At 43.7% G+C, this 24,843-nt stretch overlaps 2 protein-coding genes across 2 annotated transcripts in view; both read right to left on the bottom strand.

Moving 5' to 3' along the window:
- The window catches only part of itpr1b (inositol 1,4,5-trisphosphate receptor, type 1b), a 75,228-nt gene extending 63,389 nt beyond the window's left edge, over positions 1 to 11,839 (bottom strand). The window contains 5 exon segments of the mRNA XM_068720289.1: positions 191 to 349; positions 1,135 to 1,221; positions 1,345 to 1,460; positions 7,950 to 8,020; positions 11,575 to 11,839. Coding sequence (XP_068576390.1) covers positions 191 to 349; positions 1,135 to 1,221; positions 1,345 to 1,460; positions 7,950 to 8,020; positions 11,575 to 11,666 — 525 coding nt within the window. The 5' untranslated portion in view covers positions 11,667 to 11,839.
- Positions 11,840 to 21,189: 9,350 nt separating this feature from the next.
- setmar (SET domain and mariner transposase fusion gene) lies at positions 21,190 to 24,172 on the bottom strand. The gene is made up of 2 exons (XM_068720320.1): positions 23,998 to 24,172; positions 21,190 to 22,084 (listed from the first exon to the last, which is right to left on the bottom strand). The coding sequence occupies exons 1-2, from the start codon at positions 24,097 to 24,099 to the stop codon at positions 21,278 to 21,280; spliced, it is 909 nt and encodes a 302-aa protein (XP_068576421.1). The 5' UTR covers positions 24,100 to 24,172; the 3' UTR covers positions 21,190 to 21,277.
- Between the last annotated feature and the right edge of the window lie 671 nt (positions 24,173 to 24,843).

Here is a 24,843-nt window from a genome sequence, read left to right as displayed (position 1 = left end):
CATTGTGGCCTGACCTGGTGCTCGGATTGGGCCGATTGTCCTCCATCTTTAATTCATTCCGTCTTATTCACGCTTCATGTGAGCTTATGTGACTTCTGTTTTCTCAAACCTGGTGAACAGCCTTAAAATACCTCCTTAATTTCCCCCAATGATCATAATTAACTGGCATCCCACACCCCGCTCTACCCACGCTGTCTCCCAGGGATCGCAGCTTGTAGAAGGGCTGGATGTAGAACCAGGAGCCCTCGTTTCCCGCCGAGTCCAGAGTCACTCTCATGGCGTTCTTCTCCAACAGCGCAGGCAGTCGCTTGTTCACCGTCAGGTATTTATTGCTTTTCAAGTGCAGCAGCTGTTGGCAAAACAAGAAACAGCATTGAGACACAAAGCTACTATCAAAAACATAATGCAGACAGTGGAAGCCAGAGATAGAAAGATGTCAGTCTGATACAACTGGTGCCAAGGGAACACTGAAAATATGCGTCTCTGGAACTGTTTGGTTTCTACATTTCATACTACTTGAAATCTCTTATCCTTAAATGCTTCTCATGACCTCTGTTTCACCAATTTAAACAGTTCCCACCCTGTCAAAAATAAGCTCGGTGTAGTTTTTGGGCCCACAGCAGACTTAGCTAAAAGCCCATCTTAACCCTACAGCGTGATGTAGGTGAGTTACAACCGCAGAGTAGACCCGACGAGTCCTCGAACTGCACCTCTCTGTGTTAGCTAGTTGACTAACCAGGAACCAATTAGTGGTCATTACTACCAGAACAGAGGACATCCTACACTGTACAGAATGTACCGTCTTTTGTGTGTGTGTGTGTGTGTGTGTGTGTGTGTGTGTGTGTGTGTGTGTGTGTGTGTGTGTGTGTGTGTGTGTGTGTGTGTGTCACTGGGGAGGAATGCATGACCATTCTTGATTTCGGATGAGCTCATACCTGTGCGCTAACCACTCCCGTGCAACGAGCGACGCGAGATAAGACATTACAACTGACATCATTGTGGCACGCCTTTGTGCTGCAGCAACTATTTAAAAACTCGTCTCTATAGTCAGTGTTACCGGCCGCACATCGTCATATCTAGTCGCTGCAGAGCTGTTTAACCAAAGCGCCTTATCGCACAGGTTCCTGGACACACCTGAATGACATTTCCATACTGGATGACTGATCCCAGCAGCTTGCGGTTTTCAGACTCGTTCTGCTTCTTCTCCAGGTCAGCGGCGTGCTAAAAACACAGAGCAGGGAAGACAGCAGTCACTGCTATTTGTGGAAGGAGTGATTGACGCATATACATGTCACACGAATACAAAAGGCGGTAGCTTTGTGACACTAACACATTGACACTTACGTGAAGTTTAGTGAGGAGGAGTGTGTCAGTGGTGCTGTTGCCGCCAGGCTTCGCCGCCTTCCAGAACTGTTTCTGTGCGGAGTATCTGTTCATAGGGCACAGTTTGAAAAGGCAGTCTACGGGAAAGAAGAAGGGGAGAGAGAGAGTCAAACGTCAACGGGGGGGGGGGGGCAAGGAGCTGGACTGTCAAAGGGCAAATATTTGGACCACCTAGCAGCTTCTGTCTATTGAGGCCAATGAGGGGCCATGCATGCTGCAACTGAACTCCGTTTGTACCATCTGGCAAATTCTTGCATGGGTTAAATTATCAATCTCTTATTATTTATTCATGATTACGTAAAGATTGTTCCTCATCAATGATTTGACACCAAATAAATGGAGAGATATCAGAATAGTAAAGACGGCAACATCTCTGATGAAGTTTGAAGAACCAAAACGTTGAGGATTAAGCAGGACAGCTGCCGGGTCTCCTGATCATCACCGTCGATGCTTTCACACATAAACTCTCGTCGAGCACATACGGCATGGCTTTATGTTAACTGGTACAGGGGAGCCGATGAGTAAAAATAGCCTCCTTTTCGAAATGCGGCCAACACAAGTGTCTCCAGTGGTTAGCCGTCATGGACCATGGGGTGGAGGACAGGCAGCGAGGAGGCCAAGGACCAATGTAGAAAACGGGGCACTGGGAGAACATCTGTCTGCCCGGGATGAGTAATTGAGGTTATGGCGCAAAGAAGAAAATAAAACTGGGACGTATGTGAAAAATGTATTTCTGTCGACTGCATTCATTTCATTTTACGTTGTAGAAGTCTGCAAATAGAACTTATAGAACACACTTTACACCGAAGTACACTGCCCTCTGCTTACGATCCCAGAATATATTGTGTTGCATTTTCAAAAATCCCATTTTTTTCTGACGTATAAAGGAGCAGCGTGTGACATCCTCTGCTGCTTTTGTTTCAAGCATTCCTTGAATGAACTCCTGCAAAACCGATCTGACAAATTTCATCAACGAGGAATTGCAGAGATTAAATTCACATATTCTGAAACAAAAAAAAAAGTATTCGTCTTTTGGTTTTCTACTTGACAGATAGAGTCCTATTTGTAGATACAAGACTGGGATACGCTTTTTAAAAAAAAAAAATGTATTAAGTGCCCTGCATGTTTAGTAGAAGAACCCGCTAGCTGTGAAGAATTAATAGGTTTAACCCTTTGAATTCTGCTGAGCCATTATCATTTAATAATGAACAGATGCTGGAGCGGTATTTCTGTGTGATGCCACAATTAAGTTTTGTTTATGACAAATCTCATCAAATCATTTTCTTGATTTTTATGTACATTATGTGTAGCTCAAACACCTGATACATTGAGGGTTGCATCACAAAAAGAACTGATGCATGTACAGTATGTGGTGGTATCTAGCCATCACGATAGTTTTGGTTTTATTTGTCCACATTTTGAGAGATCCGTCTGTGAGGTTTCTGCCACCAATACAACACAGCTTTATCGTCCAGGAGCTGCACGTGTGGTCGCTCAGCCGTGCGACACGCCGCCAAAACAAAACAAAACAAAACACGTGCACGTTTTGGTCCTGCTCGACTAATAGTTTTGCGCAAAACTAGCAAAACACTCAGCAAAGGTCCCAAAATACAGTGCCAACAGTCTGAAACACACACAACACGCATCACATAGCGAAGCTGAAAATGTCAATCCTCGGCCAACATGGCACCTCTATGATATCCATCAGTTTCTGGATGAGTTGAACACTTCAAAGTAACATTACTACACACAACGTGATGATTTGGAGCAAACAGAGACCTACTGCATGTTCAGTTTCACTTCATCTCTCAGAGCTTTGTGCACAGCCATAAAAAAGGAAAACAACGTAGTCGACATGCAATCAACCTGTATTTGCGCACGCGCGCGCGCGCACGCGCGCACGCACGCACGCACGCACGCACACACACACACACACGCACACACACACACACACACACACACACACACACACACACACACACACACACACACACACACACACACACACACACACACACACACACACACACACTCGGATCAGAGAGACAGAGGTGAGGTGTTATGCGGTATGCTGTGCTACAGCTCCCTGCGATACACACTTTCTCGCTTAAGTGTGCTATTAATAATCAACAAGGATGTTAGGGTTTTGTCTAAGTGCACTTTGCTTCCGTTATAAGAGAGGTGAGATTGCAACCTGTGCTGGAGTCAGACATGTCCTCACGTTAAATATAAAAACTATCCTTTGGATACCGATACTCAGAAATGATCTGTTTTCTAAAAGCGCCTTAATAATGTGAAAACTATACTATTAAATAAAACTGCTTTTTATAATAAGAATAATCAATACAAGCAATACTAATAGGAACAGTGCAATATGTGATGCCATGCATTTTTAATTATTTGTAGTTTCATATCTGACAGGTTCTACTTTTGCTTCTGCATGGCCGTGGGTTACTCTGCTTTGAATACGATTTGAATAGCTCAGTTAGAAACGGACAAGTGAAGTCGTTTCATTGCATCTCCAAACGGGAGAAGTATAATCTATCTACTGTTCATCCGATCTATAGAACTGGTCCCGGTAGGGAGAACTGGTGCGGAGGCCTCCGTGTGCACAGAGCCAGTGCAGCTGGCAGCAGATAGACAGTGAGTAACAGTTTGCGTCTGTACCTGTCGCGCACAGAGCGTAGTAGAGAATACATTCGCGTCTGTCTTTAAGGAGGTCATGTTTATGTTGTTTTACACCTGATCAAGCTCCGCACTGTGCCGCTCAAACACCGACGCAGTCTTCTGGTCCAGCGGCCACGTGAGCCTCGGTTCTAAGAAAACTCCACGCGGAATAATCCCACTTCCGATGAACGGCCGCTCCTGCTGTGACCCGACGAGCAGCGCAGTCACTGGGACCGCAAAAAAAAAAAATCATATGAAGAAGACACACACTGACATACTGTCACAACAGACCAATCAACACAACAGCTGCTCTGATAAACAACCAATTCCAGATGTACGAGGAGCGACCAGCGATGTGCTGTGATGCGCTACAGTCAGTGGATTGTGTTGAGGTTGTGCTTTGAGGTGGTGTTGTACTACTAGACCATATTACAAAGTGTATTCATTAAAACACCCAAGAATGTGCTGTGATCCAATAAAAACACAAAATACAGCATCGACAAATACCACAAACATTTCCACAAAGGTTGCATTTTATTCCATCACTCCTGCCATCGTCCTCCTTCACCTCTGTTAAGGCAGCGTCTGTCTGTACAGTACATGGGACGTCCATCATCCATCACAACATGTCTGTCTTTAAAGCTGTGTTAATGTTACCCGCTGATAACGTTCTCGGCTGATGTTTATCTTTGACTGCTGGTTCCCAACCTGAAGGGCGGGGACAAAAGAAGGACAAACATTTCTGCCTAATAAGTAGTTTATTTTTTCTCAAATATTAGCATTTGTTCTTGTGATATAAAAGAGTTAGTTTTACCTCTTTGCTTCATTTGGAGATTAATCCGAACCCAAACTAAGAACTCGTCGGATAACTGGTCACGACTCGAGACTTTATGCAACTTGTTGCAAGGCGTCTTGAGCGGCCCCTGTGTAGAACCAGTATCTTAAAAGCTGGAAATACATTGAGTTGGAGCAGCACGACATATTGTAGAGTCGGACCGATTTTCAGCTTCGTAGGGGGTACATTGCCATGCAGTGTAGAGGAGGAGAGCGAGGACCAATCACAGCCAGATCAAGTGCTCCTGACCGACCGGCAGACATTTTGGATTCATTTCTGGCATGTCAACAATTTGCATCGACAGTCTATGGAGTCAGTGCCGGGTTTCAGCTGATCGGCAAATCGGTTTCATATTTCTGATATTTTGCCGGTCACTTTTGCCGCGCACACACACGCACACGCACACACACACACACACACACACACACACACACACACACACACACACACACACACACACACACAAAGTTCTTAATTATTAAGTCCAAAATAAGCCGAGAAGGAACAACCTTAAAAACATTTGGAACGGCCAACTTAATCAGACGCTTAATATTTTGTAATTCATCTTCATGCATGCTGCTCTGAGTGATCACTATGACTGGCTCTTCTGCCGACAGCGCGGAGCTAAACGGCTAAACAGTGAACAGAAGCTGCGTTGACCTAATCTCTACTTAGTAAAGGTGAGTATAGGGCAAAGGTGAACTACAACGCTACCATGAAAGTTCAAACGTAATCTTGTGAAATGAAGTTTTTGTCGATAAAGTTAAATAAATACAGTTTGTTGAAGGAGATGTTTTCACAGCAATATTAAATAGAAACTAAAGAGTGAATTATGACATGTTTAACTTCCTAACACTCGCTCTAAGCATATTATAGTACATAAATGAAATACTTAGAAATACTTGATTTTTTGTTCAAGTAAAAACACAATCACCTATTTTCAGTTATATTGACTTTTTAGGAAAAGACGAATATACCGTGATATTAACCATTACGTTTGTGCTTCAAACTCTTACCGAGATGTACATTTCAGGTCATACCACCCAGCGCTATTGTGAACCTACCTACCTATAGTTTTCAAATCTTTATTGACAATTGTCATTAGTGAGAACGGGGTCCTTTTATCTTCTATTTCACCCTCACAGTGTGAGCACCCGGGTCGTGGCTTGACGATCATACCGTGGATTGTACCGTACAACATGAAGTCTGATTGTAGAGAAGTCAATGAGATAATGACCCTACTTCACCAAGACCCAAAAAGCCACTCTCCTAATCAGTCCAGACAAAATGCAACATGCTTATCGTGGAGTTCGGTAGTTTAATTAAAGGGGGAAGGAGAGCTGAAGCAAATCAACAACAACCGAACTGCACCTGGTTTTGGTATTTTTAGCCACGTAGCTGCTAGCTGATCAGTGCAAGCGTTCACGCCGTCAGGTTCGAGCCTGTTATTAGATGTTAAGACGTAATGGCAGGTTGCCGTCATGGGCCTGATACTTAACTCTGAAACGCCTGGCTCTCTGCCTGATACTACAAACAAAAGCACAACATGTGGTGGATACAAAGCTGTTACTTGTGCCTGGACAACCAAATGGAATCCTCCTAGACAAGACGAACGAATCTAAAAATATCTTCCCCTGGCTGGGAAACGGTTCACTGTTCTAAATCTAATAACCTAAAACTAAATGCATCAGCAATGTTTTACAATTGCATTGCAATACAGGGTAGTAATGATCATTTTTATATTTTTAATTCCGTTCATTTGTTATTACAGACTTATTCTGGGGGACCCATTTAAATAGAATTCATATACATACAAAATTAAGAGCAATTTCTCAAGAAGGGACTACATGGAGTTTTGAAATACATCCCACTTATATTAATCAACTATGGAAGAGGACTTCTCTTCTAAATCACTCTCTTTTTGACCTTTTTAAGTGTTAAATGTTACATAAACTATGTTCGAATGGATCAATGGATCTATGTTTTGATAAAAGGATTTTAGAAGACAAAGTCTTCGTATGTAGAATCCTCTTCTCCGTTATACTCACTCATGGACGACACTCAAGAAAGCATCAATTCTGATATATTTAATAAACTTCTGCAGGGGTTACCATGTATACAAACGATCGACTGAATTCAATCAGTTTGGACGCAGCACCGTTCTAAGTAAATGGAAACGACTGTTGTGTCATTTCACTCTTAACTAATTAACCAAAGTTGTCCTTTGGAAACCGGCCAAAACTGAAAATGTATTTGTTAGGAAGTGGCAGCCACTTTCAAACACTTAGTGGCTACTACATTAGCTACACCCGTCGGTCACCTGATCACCCACTTCCCTAGTGATTGATGACGGAGACAGAATGGTGTCCATCCATCCTGTCTGATGTGTGCCAAATGGTTTCTTAGGCCCCTTCTTTCCATGTGATCTACAGTCAAACCCTTTTTCAAAACAGGCTTACTAAATATAACCATAACCATCTCCACATGGTTTCAGGAACACCAGAGTGAAAGCTATAGCTTAGTGCAGCTGTAACAGCACCAGAAACCAATGTATAAAAAGATCATTATAAAACAATATATACTCCTGAAACACAAACGTCCCAAACCACTTAACAGAGAATCATCCAAACAAATACTCAAATCAAAAAGTAACGCAATCATACAACATGTTCAGCTAAATTAAAGTAAACAAAACAAAAACACACAACTGCATATTGAAAACACCGGCACATCCTATCCTGTATAGAGCCCTGATTTATCAAATACTGGTGCACTAAAGGGTTTTATTGGGTTTCTATACAAGAAAATGTGGCTCAACTAGATCTGTCTCATCTTTATCTAAGAAGAAGAACATCACTGAGATTTAAAATATGCATTTCCAAAAGTGTCTTTGGTACAATAGGCCAAAAAAGCAGACATTGATGGAGACCTTTTTTAAAACAGTGACAAAATAAAAAATAATGTTTAATATAATACACTTCCTGCCAAGTGTACGACTGCCAAAAAATACTGACTTCATTGCAATATCATTAAGTGAGAAGCTTAAGTGACGTTGAGGCCTTACCTCTGAATTTCTTGGGGGGGTTGTTGAGGTCGCCCGTGTCTGGTTGTACCACACAGCGGTCATCCACAAGCCTGGAACACAGCCATCACTGAGGTCAGTCAATCACATGCGGCTTTAATAGACTAACATTATACACTTTTTAGTAAGACAGTGTAAGCGACGTATTGAGTTTCCGGAACAAAGCCACTGTTAACAGGATTACTAACACCTGCTTTCTTTCCTGCCAAGTCAAGTCCAACTGAACATAGAAGCTGCTTGATTTAATGAGGGACGTCATCTAAATTCATAGTACATGAATAAAAATGAACATCAGATTGGAGACATTGGCAAGTTTGCATGGGAACATGTATGCCGTTTGTGCCTTAAATGAAAGTTTTCCTCCTCTTTGTGAAAGAGGAGTGCTGCAGACCGTTTTCAGGATCCCGAAGATGAACTGCAAAAGACTTCCAAGACCAGCAAGGCAATTTAGGGCTATTTCTGTCATTGTAATTTGCTGATTGAATGCTCTGCCTCTCAAGAAGAGATCCGCCAACGAGCCGCTGCAGCACAGTATGAAGAAGACGGTTTGGATGAGTTAAGTGTGTTTTACGATGAAGTCCGTCTTAGTTCAGTGTAAAGAGAAACTTGAATTCACAGTTGTATTTTTCTGTTTAGGTGCAAGAATATCCTTCATTCACAATTTGTGTTTATTTTGTTTATCAGACGAAGCGGACTCGCCGCTCACGCAATGCATCCTGGTACATGTAGGCGCAGCCGGCACAGCAGGAGCTTTCTTGGTCAATATAGCGAGCACTGGGGAATTTATTACTTCGGTGGACTACATTCACCATGAGCGCTGATTGGACATTCCCTCTAAGAGTTTAGAAATAACTCTCCAAGACATGAGTTCAAAGTGTCAAACCAAACTGTCAAAATCTCTGCAACCCGATGAAAGAGTTGCAACCAGCGTATGAAAAATAAGACTTTCTGTCGCTTCGAATGAACGGAGCAGGATTAACAGGTTCCCTCTGCATTTATTCCAGGAATTAAGATTATGAAGGGAAGCATGCATGATGGGAGAAGATGTAACTCAAGGGCCGAGAGGATGAGCATAAAGACTTCTGGACTGGCGCTTTACCTGTTAGGGGTGTAAGAAAATATTGACTATAACTCTTGAATATTAATAGCAAGGCGTAACATATTGCCTTGTTTACAGTATCGCAATATATCGTATTCCAGGGTTTCTTTCTCAAAGAATGCAACAACAGCGCTAGCTCATCATAATTTACCTTAGCGCCATTGTTCCACCTTGTTTTTTCCAATTATACTAAATATGTTGGTAAAACTTGTAATTGATATCTCCATCATACACCATCTGGGGAACCCCCATGGGGATATTAGCGGATAGTAGAGCGGCACATATTTATTCCGTAGGAGGCTGTAGTCAGTCCAGTCAGTTGCATCTTTTTATAGCTCATGCAGTATACACACTCTGCACTGCAGGAGCCCTGAAGATGAAGGAAGAAAAGCGCACGGTGTGAGAGCTCCTCTGTAGGAATGAGGAGCCTTGATCGCGCCGATTGGCCGAGGTCCAAAAAGAAAATGAGTTTAAAAGGCTCATCTGTATCCAAGGTCAAGAAGAAGAAGAAGAAACCTCCCCTTGCATTCTGGGATACGGCCTCGCAATGCCGTGTCCCATCTCCTCAGCATCAAGAGGACGTCGGGGGCCATCCTCTCTGAGCCAGCAGTGGTGCAGGTGGCTGCAGCCATCTCTCAGGGGTCACATTCGTTGTGCTGACAGCTGAAGAAACACCTAATACAACGAGGCTATTTATAGCCGCGTCCTCTAAGCTCTTCTCTTTAGCGGTGAGGGCTCACAGCAGTGGTGTGTGTGTGTGTGTGTGTGTGTGGTGGGAGGGGGGGGGGGATTACTGATTACTAGGCATAACAACGCTAGATGGGAAATTTGACAAACGAGCTCTGTCATGGTTGCAGTCTTCAGAAGCATGCAAGCACATTTGTTGCCATGGCGGATGACGCATAACGCCGGGCCGTGAGAGAGAGCGTGGTTTCAGAGAACTGACGAGGAGGAGGAGGAGGAGGAGGGCTCTATGCAGCCTGCGGTGAGAAGGCAAGTAGAAGAGTGACATGGCAAGAGGAGGAAGAGTGTAGAGGGACAAGAGAGGGACAACACAACAGGCTGTGCTCATTTTCACCTCGGGAGAAGAAACACAAACGGCCTGTGGCAGAAAACGGCAAAGAAAAAGAGACGGAGCCCAACATGTCAGATATGCGGTCAGATAGTCTCGACAGACATGGACATTCACATCACTGATCTCTCTCTCTCTCTCACTCCTCTATTGTCTTCTTTCACCTTTCTGTTTATACTGCGACTTTTAAGAGCATGTCAAGATTTGCTCAATTTGCTCACAGCGAGATGTGCGCTTAACTCGTTGGCTACAATTAGGGAGGAGGGAAGAAGTCAAGCAGCAAAGTAAATGGTGCTCAGCATGTAGCAAGAGGAGAATAGACTCAGAATACTGAGGAAGTAAAACAAGGAGAGCAGCGACTCCACCACCTCTTAAATAAGACAACCTTGTTCTTAAGACGTCTATAGTTCTCTGCTCAGGGTTCACAGATAACACAAAACCATCAGATTTTATATACGTGGGACTCATTAACTTTAAAGTTGAAAAATCAAGGTTCATCTGGTTCAGCTGTAAAAGCTTCTATTTCTTCTTCTGTGGCACAGAAGAAGTAGTTCAGTTATTTTCTATTTCTGTTTCAAACATCTGACCCCATCCCACATGGGATTACAAAACAAGCTATTTTACAAGACGTACGTCTATGGAGCCGTCATCTGTGTTAAATATGAGCTTCTTACTCACAAGACAGGGCCAAGAATGTCATTTCATTAATGGGACAAATTACAGCGGCGCAAATTGGCTCGGCCTTTCATTTCAATTTATTTGTATTATTTATTTTGTACAACCCAAAAATCACGAATCACAAATTTGCCTCAGAGGGCTTTGAGATCTGTACAGCATACGACATCCTCTGTCCCGGGACCCTCAGCTCGGTACAGGAAAAAAAAACATTATCGAGGAGAGAAAAAAATTTAAATCTTAGGGAGAGCAACAGAGGAGGAATCCCACTCCCAGATTGGACAGAAGTGAAATATATACAACACATTTAATGCATATGATATAAATGATTCATATGCATTAAATGTGTCATTATTGTTCATATGGTCAAAATAAGCTTGAGTCTAGAGAGGGCTCAGTCCAGATACATGTTGGCTCTGTGTTTAAAGGCAATCCTTCATGTCCCTCTCCAGTTTAACTAATAGTAAAACTTTCCTTTGTTTCACCGAAATCATATCACTTATTATTCACCATGAAATGTGGAGGAACAAATGGGTCACTCTTATGTTGACAGTAACTGTCACCAACCAAACGGGGGCATTAAATCCATCCATTGTACTCTCAATAACAGCAATCATATGGATCGCTACATGAGTAACTGTGTTTATTGTGTAGCCTGTGCTGATCTAGTGTTGTGTATTCTGCACAGGGGGCAATATAATCCAGCTCACCTGGAATCCTGCAGCAGGGAGGTGGAGGTAGAGAAAACCAGGCAGACTTACCCTAAAGTGCTGATGAATCCGTTGGTGGAGCCCTCTGCATACAGGGAACAAACGTCCCCGATGTGGAGGAAACTGGACATCTTGTCCGACATGGCTCCTCAGGGTTGATTACACCTGAAAGAGATGGACACCAAAAGGTCTTTTAGAGCGGTGGCCACATGCAGGCGGAGCTCAATCAGATCACACATTTCACTCAGGTCGTCAATTAAGCGATTAATGTAAAAAAAAAAAAAAAAGAAAAGAAAATGAACCAGTGATAATTCAAAAAAAAAAATTTAAAAATACGAATGCATCTTGCAGCTCCATGTTTCTGCACACAGAGGTTGTGAATCGCTGATTAAGTTGAATAGAATTTGTAAACAGCAGCTGTTAGGATCATCTCGGGGGATCCGTCGGTACTTTTAAGACACAGACTTTGCTTCTGTTAGAGTTTGGGATCGGTCCAAAGTATAATTTGTTTCGGAGCACCACCTACTGTAAGATCACAAGTGACAAGAAGAGAAATAACATTCAAATCATATCATTAGCATTAGACATAAGCTATAAAGCTAATCTTTTGTTCTTCTATGGATGTGGCCTGTGTATTTTTTTTGTACTATGGGTTCGGTCCTTTTAAAGCATAGCCTACATTTATAAGACAAATACCATGGCACAGTGGTAGAGCTGATACACTGTACAGCTTATTCAATTTGGACATAGAATTATTGGGACTGAAACAATGAAAAAAACACACATGCCAAGAAAACTAAGCTTAAGTTTCTCTGAGCACTGTGAGGCACCAACAGCCGACATGTACATCTTTCATTTAGGTCAACTTTGTGTCCAGGTAGAGAGAATGTAAACCTCTCACTCAAGTTAAGGGCGCAATGGCTTTTTTTCCTTTTCTTTCTGGGTTGACAATGATTAAAAAAAACACTCAAACACTCAATTCAACCTTAATTTTAGCTTGAAATGTGCCATAAACGTACAGTGTGCAACATTGTAACAACAAACGAACACGTCTTGCAAGGAGGAAAGCACAACATATGACATAATGTCATTGCATAGACGTCTATTTTCAAACGATATCGATTGGTCCGCGTGAAGTTGAAGGTCATATTTACCCAGATTGAGGTGTCCCACACCACTGCGACACACAGCTGGTATTTGTGTTCAATTAGAGCTCATTGCCACGACATTGTAAAGTGATGTGAACGTGTTGTGACACACTTTAACTGTTTTTTCTGAGATGCCAAATGGGACACACACACACACACAAACACACACACACACAGAGAGTGAGACACAGACACACACACACACACACACACACACACACACACACACACACACAAAGATAAACTAAATGCCAAGACGCCTCACTTTTCAAGGCACCGAGCTGCAGCAAAACAACAGCAACAAATGAGCGCGTGGGCTACTTCCTTGACAAGGGGATGCTCACAGCTTCGGATGACAAAATGAACAACGCTCGAGCTGGAAAACTACAGACGGATGAGGACTTTTACCTGGCAGAAATGAAAGGAGGCGTCAACGATAGAGGGAGAGAGAGATAGAGAGAGAGAGAGCGAGACGCGTGAAAGAAGTGGGTCAGCACAGGATAATTTCCACAGCGCTATCCTCGGTTAAGTCCATGGTGGTGAAACTCCAGGTACGAGAGCAGGCTGAGCGGCGTTATCTCTGACAGCTGAATGCGTCCTCGGCAACAATCCGCTTCTTACCTCCTCCACATGTCACTGTGGAAACGCCCCCTTTCGTTACTATTTATATTGCAGCAGCAGAGCTTTCTGGGTAATGTGGTTCTTTGTAGGAACGTTAAACCGCTTTCACATGCAGCGCTCTTAACTGATACTCCAACTTGATTGAACCAAGCTTGTTTTATTGAATCATTCACAACTTTTTCATTTTTGTGGGATATACTATTTTTATCTTGGAGGAGGAGAGACTGGTGGCCTTATTCAATTCAATTTAATTTAATTAACCTACTTTATTCATCCCTAGCAGAGCGCATATCTCAATAAGACACATGTGACAAAATTATACAATATAAATTACGTTTTGTTTTTCTCAGGTGACCAACTAGTATAATGACAAAAATAGTAAATAGCCATAACCAGTAATAAGTAATAACCATAGTGGTGTGAGACAGATAGATTTTGACAATTGCCATGGAATAATGTAGATATTCATGCTCCCCAGAGGATGAGTCCCTCTGTCTAAGGTGCTACCCTAACGTTGGTTCCATTGATACTGTGAAATATCTCTACATCTTCTAGACTGATTGATTGAGGTGATCCCCCCCCCCCCCCCCCCGGACATGTCATCATCAGTTCAAAGTTTCCATTGGTCTAATACTTTGGTTTATGGTATCCAACCACGTTGTGGTAAACACACAAACTAAGATGGTGAACATCACGTCAACATGTCATTGTGACACATGTTAGCCTGCAGAAGATAGCATACATCAAAGCACCACTGTGCCTAAGTTCAGAGCATTTAGTGTTTAGCGCCTCAAGGACCAACAGCTCCTTGCGCGTCACATGTTGTGGACTCTACTGAACATGTCTCTGACTGATCAAATCCATGTGACTGAAGGGTTTTGGGGTTAATGTTTGCATTACTTTGCGTATATAATGTCAAAAACAGAAGCACACAGACTTCCGTTACAAAGAGAGGCTCATGCTGGGCGTGTCAAAGTGTGAAAGGACGTGAGATAAAGACATCGGTCGTGCGAGCGGCATCCTGTCAGAAACACTGACTCGACCAACGGCGGTCAGATTTGCAGGTTTGTGACGAGGACAGGCCTGTTGGTTTAGTTGAGTCCATGTTTGTGTGTTTATTGTTTCTTTTTTCCTCTTTTTTTTTTATCATACCTTACTCTTACTGGTTTTGCTAACGGACCACCAGGTTTCCAAGTTTGTAATGTATAAGCTTTGGAAACCTCAACCTCACAACTTTGAGTGATCTGGTTTATTTGCAGTTGACCCATTAAAATCCCACTGTGACATGTTCAGCTAGAATTGGAACACACTGGTGTACTGAAATACTCTGAATTATCATTGTACGATACTGAACTCATAAATAACTTACCATGTGCATTAGATGACCGCCCTCACAGTAATCTTATAGTAATTCTTCTAAAACAGGGAAGAAACCAGTTTCTTCAAGAAAGCCTGCACACACAACGCTTGCATTTGAAAATGTGTAAAAGCTTAATTATTCCTAATCATCCCTAATTGCAACCTGAATGAAAGAGAGAGATAGAGAGAGAGAGAGAGAGAGAGAGAGAGAGAGAGAGAGAGAGAGAGGAAGAGAAAGAACACTTTCATCCCTAAAATGGGCTCAGTGGCATTAACCAAACCCATTGATGAGCTGTTAATTTGGTTTCTTAGCTACAGAATCTAGAGGGACGATAAGAGTGGAGTAAGTGGGGCTACACAAGTTTTCATTACCATAAAAGTGCTTCTCCTCTTTTTTTCTGCATGCACATCTGCTTCTCATCGGGCACAGAGAGGTCTTTGAGATGTAAATGGCTGCAGATTGCTATGTTGTAGTCTGAGCCCCCCCCCCCAAAAAAAACCCACTTTAATGTTCTACATTCTACATTCCCGGCGTTGACTTAAAGCCCCGGCTCTGATATGATGAAAAAAAAGATGTATTATTCATGTGAGTCTCTGTACTGCCAGCCTCTTAAGGGTTGTGCAACCTGTAAACAAATTATAGCACAAATTATATCAAAAGAGCATTCAAATCCACTTAAGTACAAATAAATAGCCTAGGCTACTCCGTCTGTTCAGTCGTGAAAGGAAGGATGAAGGAAAAGTGCTTCGACTCAGAGCATCGTTCTCTGACACTCGTGTCTAAACGCGATGGTGTCGAAGTCACAACATCACAATACCTCCGGGAATAACCTTTTACTCCACTGGAAGTATTTCCAGGCTTTGGATAAACTTGACATTAAGTGAAGTTTGAATGCAGATCACTGAGTACTCAGTTGTCATGGATACAGTGTACAGACGACTGGCTACCATTCTACCACAGAGCAACAAAAACCCAACATGGTTTGTATATATATATATACATAAAACTGGACACAACTGCTGCTGGGTCTGTGGATTGCAGCTATGGTTCGATTTGTAGCTTGATAAACACGACCCTTTCTTTTTTTTTCTCCAAGTGTGTTGGGTCGTTATAGCGCCTTTAATGAACGTCGTCTGCTGCCAGAAGGCTTCCCCAACACAATGCATGACCTCGACAGATTGTTGTTGTTTTTTCTTCTCGAAAAATACCGTAAGGGTCACGAAAAGGCCGGCCGACTTAAAGGCAAATGGACCTTTAAGTCTTTCTGAACAGAATCAACGCATGACTAACAAACGACGGCATCTGCAAGCTCGGAAATGCACCGGCGGCGGAAAGGGACGACAAAATGCAGCGGCCATCCGCGTGGGTGCACAGATTGCGAGATTCGCCGCTGTGCATGTGTCAGAGCGAGTAGTCTCGTGTGCAGATATCCAGGCCTTCCCAGAGCGGCGGTGAGTGGGCACAATGGTTGGTAGTTTTCTTGTCTGAGGCTCCGATAGTCCTCTGTGTGGGCCATCTAATCCTGGCATTCATCAGAAATGTCAAGAGCATACATCAGGAACAAAGGGTCTCCTGTGTTCTCCCTGTTCCTCTTTGGAAGGAATATTAAATCTCGATTTCATAACGGAGCCCATATGACTTCGTCGAAAGGAGGGATGGAGGGCTCTGTAACTCTACAAACAACACGGTGGCCTCAAACTGCTGCTCTGGATCTGGGACGACGAACCACTGAAGACATGATGCCGCTGGGGGCGAGCGCCACAGATAATGACTTATTAGCGATTTTGAGCTCAATGTGGAATATCTTTCAACTGATATCCACACATATTCTGTTCGGGTTGTTCTATTTGACAATTTAAGCTCTATTATTGGAGCTCCGGCAACTGGAACAATGAGTCAAGGCTTGCAAACAAAAGTCTATTATCCTCTCTCTCTCTCTCTCTCTCTCTCTCGCTCTCTGCCAGCCCTGTTTGAGCCTGTGACGTCTACGCAGACCGTACCTCACCTCCCTGGAGGGCCGGGCCATTGAGAGCTCGAGGCGGTTTACCATAGATCAGTTTCCTCAGACCACGGTGCAAGTGTTGCCACAGTTATCTTCTTCTTTTGCAGACCACAGGCAACCGCCGAGCAAGAGAGCGCACAGCTGAACACATCGGCGATGAGAAAAGAAAGCAATGAAGACTTTTTGTGTTCCTCATTTTTTATTTATTTTTTAACAACTTCAACTTGTCTGCAAGACAACAGGTATTGGAATGGCACCCCTAGTATAAGGTAGAAATCCACCTCACTAAAAATAAAAGACAATTATGCTGGCGTAATGGCCTGCATATTCCCAATGGAAATAGTCTGATTAGACCAGCTGCAGAGATACTCTAATTAGGCCTTGTGGTTCTGCGGTAGAACTTATTACCAGTGTAGGAAAAAATAAGTTCCAATTGGACTTTTGTACGGCACTCTTCGGGAAGAAGTTCATTGACAATAACAGTGTTAATGGTGACATGTCGTGTGTGCATGTTTTCAGATATTCATTTTCTGTCGGGCTCCGACAACAGGCTGGTCCCCTCTTCACAAGCACCGGGCACAGACACTCCAACGCATCCCCTTGGTTACGGCATAATCAATATGACAGACCATACAGAAATGGCTGGGGGGGGGGGGGGGGGGGGATTATCTGCCAGATTTTTGATTTGTAGTGACAGATATTAGTAGACTTTCCTATTTGAGCTAATCGCGCTGAAGGAGAGCGACATCCAAGCAGGCGGTGATCAGAAGTCACCTATTTAACCTGCAGAACATGCATTCTGTAAGCTGCTTGAACTGCATGTAATCCATTAGGATCAGCAGGGTTGACCTCACTCTCACTACGCTTCACTATAACCTACCTGGTTATCCGAATCACTTTTTGCACACAAGTTATTAAATAGGACATATAAAACATGAAAAAAAACAAGATATGCATAATTGTTTTGACTTGCATCTTTAAGTAGCAAACACATCTAATAGAATGAAATGTACCTCCTTCACATAACAGCAACTTATTAAATAAAATAACACAATCAAACAACGTCACACTACGTATTTCCCAAATGAAAACAAAGCTGCGAAGGTGAGACGGGACCGGTAAGGGGATTGTCACGGCTTAGTTTGCACAGAAACACTTGGGATGGACTGTTTGTCAGCAAGCTTTCTGCACGAGGGTTTCAACGTGAAGTGCGATCCACACGTGGTTAGTCTCAGCCTGACATGCACAGTAAGTGTCTCAAACGATTGCATCAACATTGTCAAGTGCATTGACGCGCTCCACCGAGCATGCGGACTCAGCGGGGATCATTTGAGGTAGGATTGTGACAGCAGTGGTTCACAATGATGGATGTTTTGTTACCTGGTGGTCATAATGGAAGCTATCATGAACAGGATTTTAAAGAAAATAATATCTTATACTCATTCACCTGTGTTTCTTTACATCTTCTAAACTCCACTCTGCCACTTTCAAGCATACCGACTGCTAATGTGCACTCCAAAACTGCTTAGTTAAGAAGAAGTGTGCTGTAAACGTGGTGTAGGTGTAGTTAAGATATGCATGAAGAGAGTGTGTGTAGGTCTAGTCAGTGGTGAGGGCAGCTGTGGAGGTGGGTGCTTCTCAGGCTCTAGAACTTCCTGCTGAGCCCGCTTGCAGGTGTCCTGAGCCAAATATAACTAAACATCTGTGATGGGAGGAGCCAGTTTTACAAGAAAACAACTAAAACATTGACATCTCCTTCCTCTAACACTGAAGTGAAGCTGCAAAATACCACCTACTCCATTAGAAAACCTGTCGGAACACGGACAGGTTTCAGTTAAAACAAATCAGATCTGTGTCAGTGAGTGAAGTGTCACTTTAAGAAATCTGTGGCTACAGAGCGACTTAACTAAAGGTTCAAAGACTAATTCAATACGCGCTAATTTAATCTGTTCATATCTATTCAATACAACAGAAACAGGAACAAATCATTGAAAACAAGCAAGTGCCGCATGATTCAAAAACACATTTCATACATTCACAACAAAGTCAAATTGGACTTTAAAATATTTTTGCCAGCTGAGGCCAGATAGCAGATAGTTGCTGTTTCTTCAATTTCCTTTTCTTTTCTTTTTCTCGACTTGGCTGAAGGATTCAAGGCAAGGACATCTGCTCCCTCATCAGAGAGGTGCTCTATTTTTGAACAAATGGACTGCCAGTCGTAATTTCTCCACCGGTCACTCATCCTGAAATAGTTCTCCTTTATCGATGCGACGCGCGGCTTCTCATTAAAGTGTATCTTTGTATCTTTTGTCCTTTCAGGCTTCACTTGGCAAGACATTTAGGCAGACGTCTCATTAGCCCAAATCAAAGTGGGGCTGCCACACTGCTTTTTGGCAGGATTAAACAAACAACGTATAAGGAGTCAATTTGGGGGCTTTAAAAGGTGCTGATGCGCCGTCACCTTTGGACCGTGTCTGGCTAGCCAGTCTTTAATATGCTAATGAGATAAAGAAATGCTGGCTGTAGCCTCGAACTTGAGACCTCAAGCAGTAAACTACAAACATGGTGGAAATATCGGCCTCCAGCCCACAGAGGCTCAATCGCTGTTCGACCGAGAGCCAATGAGTTGAATTGCAATGACAAAAACTCAATGAGGTCCATTTAAAGAACAGAATTAAAACATTTGATCTTTTTCCTCACTTTTTGCATGAAACACCATGTTGCAATATTTCTGGGTGTTCCTATTTACCAAAACAAGTTGAAACCACCAGCAAGACTTATTTTCTGAGACGCAAGACCCACGGTCTGCCTCTCGAAACGCGGTGCTCTCCTGCACTGTAAGGCATCATTGACGTGTTTGTTCTTGTACAGGAGGGGCTGCGTATAGCAGGGTTCGGGGGGGGGGTTCACCTCATGTGATTAACTGGTGGTTGCTAGGTGACCATCCTGGAAAAGGAGCCATTTCCATTTGCAGCCCAGCTCCTCCAACAGTCGGGGATTTGAGAACAGCCTTCGTTTGCACCTCCGAACCAACCGCTGCCGTCCAAATCACCTCCTGTACGCATCGGCAGTTGCCATAGCGATCCCAGGGACGTCTGACTCACTGTTGACACGAGTGATGCGTTTCTTGTACTCGTAGTAGGACGGTGGAATCTCATTTGTCACAAAAGGCACAACAAACTGAGGCCACACATTGAAAGGATGTTTTCTCAATTATATATATCGGATCAGATAAAAATGCCAAACCACTGCACTCAGGACTCAAGACAATGGCGGAGACAGAAGCCCTGACCCAGAACCTTCTTTACGTTTCTATACTCTGGTTTGAAAAATGCCCGGGTGTTGGTCTAGTCCCCCCCCCCCCTCATCGAACTCAACGCAAACTATTCCTTTCAATTGAGTTTTTAAGTTCCTGAGTGTAAAGCAGATCCTATACAACGCAAAGAACAGCCCATTTTGAAGAAGAAGAAAAAAAGATCTCAGGTAACCCTCATAGAGGAAAATAATGTGGGTCATAATAACAACAACCTGTGGCAGTCGCCTCCACACTGGTTGACACAAAAAACAACAACAATGGAGTTGACAGTAGTCTCTGATCGGCAGAGGGCTTCCATCTCCCCCCTTCCTCTCCCACCACTGGGTCTCTCTCAGGCCCAGCGTGGCTGCAGCACTGGTCCCATTTCTGGATGAAACACGGTCTCCGTCCTCATTAACCCAGATGTGGATATTAATAAGATGAAAGCAGGTCTAGACTAGAAACGGGGCAGATTGAGCGGAGCGAGTCCTGGTTTCAGAACGGTCACGCTGAAGTGGGACACCTTCGCTCCTCTTTTTTGACATTTGGGAATAAAGTCTGTTTCTATATTTAAAAAAAATACCCCCACGGCCCTTTTTAATTGGTCCCACCTCTCTGGAGGTCTGAGCGCAATGAGAAGCTGAGAATATCTACAAGGAGAGGGCTGCATTGATTGAAGACAGAAGGGAAATGTCAAGTTGATGACAACATATTTTCTTTAACTGGTGACATCTTCTTATTGCAAAAAGCTTCGGCAACTATAAAGATGTGGAGATCAATTCTGTAGCCTATGTGGCTATTTAAAGACACCTATTGATCGCTCCTTCAATCTGTCAGTGCAAATGATGCTTCAGCTCCTTTCCGGATACATGTGTCGTGAGAAATGGGATTTAAATGTGCCAGGACAAACTGACAGCTGCGAGACTGTAACTCTGGTGGGAAATGTCGTATACAGAGCGAACATCCCCTGGTGCTTGAAATGACAGGAACGTCAACAAGTTTACTCTCTCAGAAAAATAAAATCTTTGATTTAGTTTTCATTGCATCACCTTACATCGAGTGGGAGACACCGGCGGGACTAAACAGGAAGCGATGAAGGGCTCAGACATGACTCATATACGGCTGATTGTGTCCATGGAGCCATCAACCTGTTGCATTGTCTTGTTCTAATGAGTGGATGGATTAACGTTGTGGGGGAAACTGCAAAAAAAAGACACATCAAAGTCGAGATAAGTTTTAATAGAAAATCTGTTCAGCATCATTCAGAAAAACACATCCATCTCTTGACATGTAAATAAAAACACACGTGATATAACATTATATTTAGTTCATTCCCGGTTGATAATAGATAAATCCAATGGAAGGAACTGAACACATTTGTTGGCCCCACAGTGACACTCTTTCCTCCGGAGTCCATCTGTCCTACTGGCCCGTATGTCAGCGTCCCTCTGTGTGGACAGCAGCTCTACGGGAAGGTGGTTGCTGTACCCCCCCGTGTAGTCAAACGTCAGCTCCTCTTGAGCGTCAATGTTCCGCCCGGCAAACAGCGCCAGCCGGGGAACCAGGGAGTGCACGCGGACCGGCTGCATGACCAGGTTAGGCTGGCAGGAGTGGTTGAGGAAGCGGCCTACGTTTCCCACCGCGGCGGGGTCCACGAACGTCTCGGCGGCGACGGCGCCTGTGCCCGCGTGCTCCCTCACGGCAATGATGTAGTTATTTTCCTCGGAGCTCTGGGCGAGCTGTCTGCGTCGGGCCTCCTCGAGACCGATCACCTCTCCCGCGTACTCGCACACAAACGTCCCACGTGGGGTCGCCTCCAGTGTCCGCACTCCCCACCCCTTGTTCTCCGTGCCGTAAACCTCCAACCTGAGCCTCAGCCCCGCCTGCACCACCCGGTTCGAGCAGGCGTCGCTGCAGGCGCACAGGGCGTTGCACTCAAACACCGGTGAGCAGTAACCAGAGTCTGTCGGGCCGAGGGTCAGCAGCGCGCCGGCGCAGTCGTACGCACGGCCGCGCGTCCGCAGGCAGGAGCAGTTCTCAGTGCAGCAGGAGCGGGAACGGCACGAGCATCCAGGAAGGGTGACTTCAGTGGGGTCAGCGGTGCAGCCTGGTCCCTGAATGTTATCTGTGGAATACTGAAGAGACAACAAAGAGCAGTTAAAGTTTAACTTTAGAACTGTAAAGAACAAAACACATCCACAGGCTCCAGCTTCTGCTGCTTGTTTTTGTCTTATGTTATAGTAAACTGAATCTATTTGGGTTTTGGAAAGTGACTTGAAGACACCTATTGAGCTTTAGGAAATTGTGACAGTCACGTTAAAGACTGAAAGACAATAATAAGTTAGTTGCAGGCCTAGTTTTAGATTACCGGTCTGAATGCTTTTGCAACTGCCATCTTGAAACCCATGAACGTACTGAAAGAACCACGTTACCACATGCACTAGTTTCCCCACATCCAGCGGTTAAGATGAACTACATGAGCATACAGAGAGCGTTAACTAGGACAGGACTGCGCTGCAGTCAGAGGACGTGTCTGTAGTGATCTGCTGCCATCTGCTGGTAACACTGTGCATTTCATCTGATAGAGTTTCATCACCTGCAGGTTTTGGGTTGTTTTTGCCACGACCAGAGGTTTTCTGGACAAAAGCCTACGTTACCATAAATAAAAGACATTCACATCCTTATGGTGTTTATTTCTATTATCTCATATATTTGCAAACATGTCAATTATTTATTTTATTGCAATGCATTTCTGGCAATCCTAAAACTATAACATTTATTTATATAAATTATAAAGCTATACATTATATAACATATGCATTTGGAAAGTACATATATAATATTGATATCTGCAGTTCAAGCATGTCCCGTGTCTCACAATATCTCCACAATTCTTGCTTTTCACAACTTTGAGGGTATTTATCAGAGCCGGACCGATATATGAGCCGATACTATCTTACTGCAAATATATATTAATAGTATTAAGATCAGAGGGATTTAAAGGGGAGTGACTCTACTGTATGTTCTCATGCTGTCATGCAGGTTTATTCTGTGGTTTATAACAGATACAGATGGGATGATGTCACACTGTCAGCTGGCTTATCAACAGGCTGCTGCACAGAGACACTAGAGACACAGACAATAAGACCTGTTGACATGTCGCAGTAGCAAAAACACAGGTGTAAATAATACAATACAGGACGGTTCACATATGACTTCTTATGTATCAAACTGAGGTATTAGTTATACACAACATAGACAGATGTAGCTAAGTAACATTAAACTGTACAAAGACAACGACACCAGTAGGAGAGAGAGAGAGAGAGAGAGCGACACCAGTAGGAGAGAGAGAGAGAGAGAGAGAGAGAGAGAGAGAGAGAGATAGAGAGAGAGAGAGAGAGAGAGAGAGAGAGAGAATGACAGCAGTAGGAGAGAGAGAGGGAGAGAGAGAGAGAGAGAGAGAGAGAGAGAGCGAGAGAGAACGACACCAGTAGGAGAGAGAGAGAGACAACGACAGCAGTAGGAGAGAAAGAGAGAGAGAGAGAGAGAGAGAGAGAGAGAGAGAGAGAATGACACCAGTAGGGGTGAGAGAGAGAGGGAGAGGGAGGGCGAGAGAGAGAGAGAGAGAGAGAGAGAGAGAACGACACCAGTAGGGGAGAGAGAGAGAGAGAGAGAGAGAGAGAGAGAGAGAGAGAGAGAGAGATAGAGAGAGAGAGAGAGAGAGAGAGAGAGAGGGAGACAACGACACCAGTAGGAGAGAGAGAGAGAGAGAGAGAGAGAGAGAGAGAGAGAGAGAGAGAGAGAGCGAGAGAGAGAGAGAGAGAGAGAGAACGACACTAGTAGGAGAGAGAGAGAGAGAGAGAGAGAGAGAGAGAGAGAGAGAAAGACACCAGTAGGAGAGAGAGAGGGAGAGCGAGAGAGAGAAAGAGAGAGAGAGACCGACACCAGTAGGGGAGGGAGAGGGAGAGGGAGAGAGAGAGAGAGAGAGAGAGAGAGAGAGAGAGAGAGAGAGAGAGAGAGAGAGAGAGAGACACATGCGTAACGTTACCTGAAATTCAGGAAACGTCATGACGGCGGAACTCCGCTCAATTAAAACAGGAACTGTCTCGAGGCCGTTGCTCAAATCCACACGTGTGTCAACAACACTCATGTCCGAAGTTTCTTTTTTTTTCAAATGAAACAGCAGCTGGTCAGCTGGGATGTGCAAAAAGAAAACAACTCAAACCCAGCAGCTGTAACTTCCGGTAGTTTCATGGCACGCTAGCTCCCTCTATAGGAGTGTTCGTGTTATGACATCGCTGTAATTATGAACCGTGGGGGTTTGACCATCTGGTCTCACTCAGGACAAAAATGGGCACCAGCAGCTCATTAAGGACAAATGCAGCACAGCACGAGATAAGTGTTTCATCTAAACTACTGTGAGGGTGAAGCCATCTCACAGCATCACACCTCTTTATTCTCTTTTTATTTTACGGGCACAAGCAGTGTTATAGCATTCAAAGAGTGTATTCAGACAACGGCAGTAATATCACGCGGCCTGCAGATGGCAGGACCAGTTAGGCAAAACACTGGTACTCGTCTTGTGAAGCCACGACTGAAATGAGAGAGAAATAGATGTCTGGACAATAGGCAGATTAATTAACAAATGCCACGCACTAAAAATTGCATTAAAATGGATACAATATGCTATCACTCCCCTGCACATCCCTTCTATATTTCTTTATTTAAATACACCTGACACTTTTACATACACTTACATTATACTTGTTTATAGTCCTGTTATCTGTTTGTTTGTGCACTTTATTTTATATTTTATTGTAAAAAATTGTTTTTATTTTATTTAAAAGGCTACTGCCAAGTCCAAGCCAAGTTTGGGGGCGACTAGCTCATGAGG

The sequence above is a fragment of the Cebidichthys violaceus genome, unplaced genomic scaffold, assembly GCF_023349555.1.
Source record: "Cebidichthys violaceus isolate CVI_PGR_0920_01 unplaced genomic scaffold, fCebVio1.0.p SCAF_25, whole genome shotgun sequence".
Lineage (NCBI taxonomy): Eukaryota > Metazoa > Chordata > Actinopteri > Perciformes > Stichaeidae > Cebidichthys > Cebidichthys violaceus.
The sequence above is the reverse complement of the archived record's forward strand: the minus strand, read 5'-3'. Positions and strand labels throughout refer to the sequence as shown.

Coding starts and splice junctions, on each gene's coding strand:
- setmar (XM_068720320.1), bottom strand. CDS start 24,099: ATGAGTGTTGTTGACACACGTGTGGATTTGAGCAACGGCCTCGAGACA. Junction 22,085..23,997: donor TGACGTTTCCTGAATTTCAG/GTAACGTTACGC, acceptor TTGTCTCTTCAG/TATTCCACAGATAACATTCA.